Raw genomic sequence first — 3496 nt, forward strand, 5'->3', positions numbered from 1 at the left:
AAAATATTATTATTTTATATATTATATTAATTTAATTGTTAATGATCATTACACTACGTGTTTCTAAACCATAAATAGACATGTTGACAGTTAACTAAAAAATGATAAATATTAACGCAATAGTGATTTAAACCAGTCAAAAAAATAAATGGATGGTTCAATCGATGGTTTTTGTCAGTCGTTTTACGGAGACGATTTCAAGCATTTGACGCATGCTCGTGACTTCATCACCACAGTCCGTCATAGTATTTTAAATATGTGCATATTATAGTATTGAATATAAACAGCTGATAATAGGCACGTGCCTATCTTTCGACATTTGTATTTGTATATTGTATTGATATATGTGGCTCGATTATTTTTGTAACATTGTGTGATATGCATTGTCAGTCTCCCACTCTTTATATTGATTTTATGCTTATTTATAAGACAAAACTAGCTGGTCGTCAAATAATACGATCGTGCCTCGCGTCAGGTATTCACGCGACAGCAGAAAAGCAAATCTAGCAAAGCAAACCGATTAATGGTTTTTACGGGAAACCACTATATGTTAGTACTGTTCGAGCTGTCGAGGCAACAAACTCTCCTAGATCAACAATCCAAATTTTATTATTAATTTACACGAATCGCATATTCGAAGAAAATGTCCCACGACTCCCACGTCAAAGATTCTCAGAGATGGCTCGACCAGGTGATGGCGATGATTATCGAGAATCTTGGATTGGACGTTGACAAAGCTCGACACGAAATCTCCAAATCTATCAACTTTATAATGACAACCATGTATTACGTACGCCTGCAGTTTAAGAATAAAGCAAACGATCAGAACGAGGAATTGTCTATGGTGCTAAAGAGACCCATGAACATGCAGAACTTCATCCACATAGCTCGCATCGATCTTCAATTTGACAACGAGATTCTGTTCTATCGAACGTACGTCCAACCGAACGAGAGGCATTTTTACGCAAGATGTTACTACGCCGAAAAACCGTCGCCCACCGATTTCGTGATCGCCCTGGAAAACGTTAACGAACGAGGATATCATTCTTGCTCGTATCCGCACAACGCTCCTTTCGAGTACACGTTGGCGGCGATGCGCGAGTTAGGACGATTTCACGGTAAAGGGTACGTCATGAAGGAATTGCAGCGGGAAAAGTTCTTCGACGTCGTGGCGCGACTGCAAGAGTCTAGATACGTGAAAGTAGGAAAAGGAAACTTGTTTGAAGTTTATTGCAATGTTAAGGCGACGCGATCGTTGGAATATCTCCGCAGACAAGGCCACGATGCAGCTTTCTGCGACAGGATGGAAGCCTTCCTCACGAACGCGTTTGACGAAGTGATGATGAAGATAATAAAGCCGCTTGAACCTCTGGCCACGATGTGCCACGGCGACTTTCTATTGAACAACATTCTCTTCAAGGCGGATGAGGATGGACGATATCGCGCGATGCTGATCGATTTCGCGCTTATTACATATTCGACGCCCGTCGTTGATCTATCCACGTATCTCTACAACTGTTGCTCGAATGAAGAGATACGAGATAAATTTTTCGACATCATGCAGGCTTATCACGACGCGCTGATGGAGTATTTGCTGGACGCTGGCGTTCAAGACATTGAGAAATATTCATATAACGCTCTGTTGGACGATTTTAGGAGGGGCGCTCTCTTCGGTTTTATTGTCGCATCCTGTTTTTTACCGGCAATATTGGGATATCTCAAATCAGAAGTGTCAGTACAAGACATAATTAGTCTAGGCTTTTTGAGAAGTGCAAAGAAGGAAAAATATCTCGGTGGAGACGAAGTATGTAAAATACTTGCTGATATATTGCTGCATTTGAAAGATCTTGGCTGCTTGAAACATATTTTATAATGTGAGATAATTCGCATAAAATGCATATAAGATACAATTTATATCGTAACGATTAGTAACTTATATGAAGTATATATGTCGAAAGATTTTTAAGTGATCAGGTGATCAGGTAATATATAGATTCGTAATTATATATTAAAGGCAAAAGATTTATTTTATAAATATTGTTGTCTCTCTTTCGTTGTCATTTCTATACGAGAAATAGTAGTTACATATTATAATACAAAGAATTGCAGGTGTAATTAGAGGCGAAATATATTGAATCACATTCGACTTTAGTGTCTTGTGCGATATATTACCGATAAAATTGTATATCGTAGTTAAAAACTTCGATATCGCAATAATATTCAATTCAAATGAAGTAATGCAAACGCGTATAACTAACAAAAACATAAATAATAAATGCTACATCTTATTTTAATAGTAATTAAAGTTCACATGAAAATATCTTGAAACATAGTATATATTGTCCGTTTATATAAACTTGCCTTCGCCTCATTAACGTCTTTGTAAAATTTTAAAGCTTAAGCTGGACTCCTGGACAGTCATTTACACATATATGTGTCTAAAAAAAAGCCTTAAAGCATTTTTACGACGTTTTTTAGACATGTGTGCTGTCTACACTGTTAAATTCGTAGTGTCAATATATACTCAATTTGAATCATTTTTAACAATTTCTATAGGTCGTCACTGCTCTTACTCCAATATGTCGTTAATTTAACTAAATTAACCAATCGAGTCAAAATAATATTGTTTTGTGTTAAAGTAATAAATCTCAACATACATGGATGGTAGTTAAAAATAACAAAATGTTATTTAACACACAAGGTATTGGTTTAAATTTCATCCTTTTAACAGTGTAAGCAGTATTTTACAAGCGACTTAAATATTCTTATGTATACGCTAACAATGGTTAATAAATATTTTATTTTTAAAATTTGCATTTTCTACATGTTGATGTACTTTTAAATACTTATCAGTGCTCGTTTGAGAATAATTTATACTGTTGACGCAAGAATGTGATATTTACAGCGGAATTTTACATTATACTTTATGCATAATCATATGATAGTTGTACAGTCACAATATATAGTATATAACGTAGACTTAGTATTTGTTATAATACCTACAGCTAATGATCTTATGCGTTCGATAAAACAATAATTTTTTGCAAGTTTCTTTGATAACAAAACTTGTGTAACGATCATTTCTTTCTTACAGAAGAAACAAAACATATTTTACAAAAAATATCAAGCAACATGAAACCTAATACTTTATGTATAAATAGTATGTCAATTATAGATCATCATAAATCCTTATGATCTTATATTTGCTCTTTTTCTCAAAGTATTCCTATCAAAGCATAAAATAACAATACTAAAATAAAATTTGACGCTACTTTTTTACTCCCGTCGCATTTTTCCCTAAATTATATGTATATTCCCTATTTATTGTTTTTTTATTAAATTAAAAATTTTAGTATTTTATTAAATTTCGAGGTCTGGCAGCGCCAAGTTTTTTTACAAGAAAAATTTATTTTATTTTGATTAAATATTTTCATTTTGTATTGTTAACTCTTTAATTCTTTGTGATTAAAATGATTTTTTGTAATATTATAACTTT

The 3496-nt window shown here is 33.6% G+C and overlaps 1 protein-coding gene across 1 annotated transcript; it reads left to right on the forward strand.

The window, feature by feature from the left end:
* Positions 1 to 387: 387 nt before the first annotated feature.
* Positions 388 to 3198, forward strand: LOC143896115 (uncharacterized). Its single transcript, XM_077403687.1, has one exon. The coding sequence runs from the start codon at positions 644 to 646 to the stop codon at positions 1871 to 1873; it is 1230 nt and encodes a 409-aa protein (XP_077259813.1). The 5' UTR covers positions 388 to 643; the 3' UTR covers positions 1874 to 3198.
* The last annotated feature ends 298 nt before the right edge of the window (positions 3199 to 3496 follow it).

Source organism: Temnothorax americanus, unplaced genomic scaffold (genome assembly GCF_048541705.1).
Source record: "Temnothorax americanus isolate GAGA-0224 unplaced genomic scaffold, ASM4854170v1 Scaffold1, whole genome shotgun sequence".
Classification (NCBI taxonomy): Eukaryota; Metazoa; Arthropoda; class Insecta; order Hymenoptera; family Formicidae; genus Temnothorax; species Temnothorax americanus.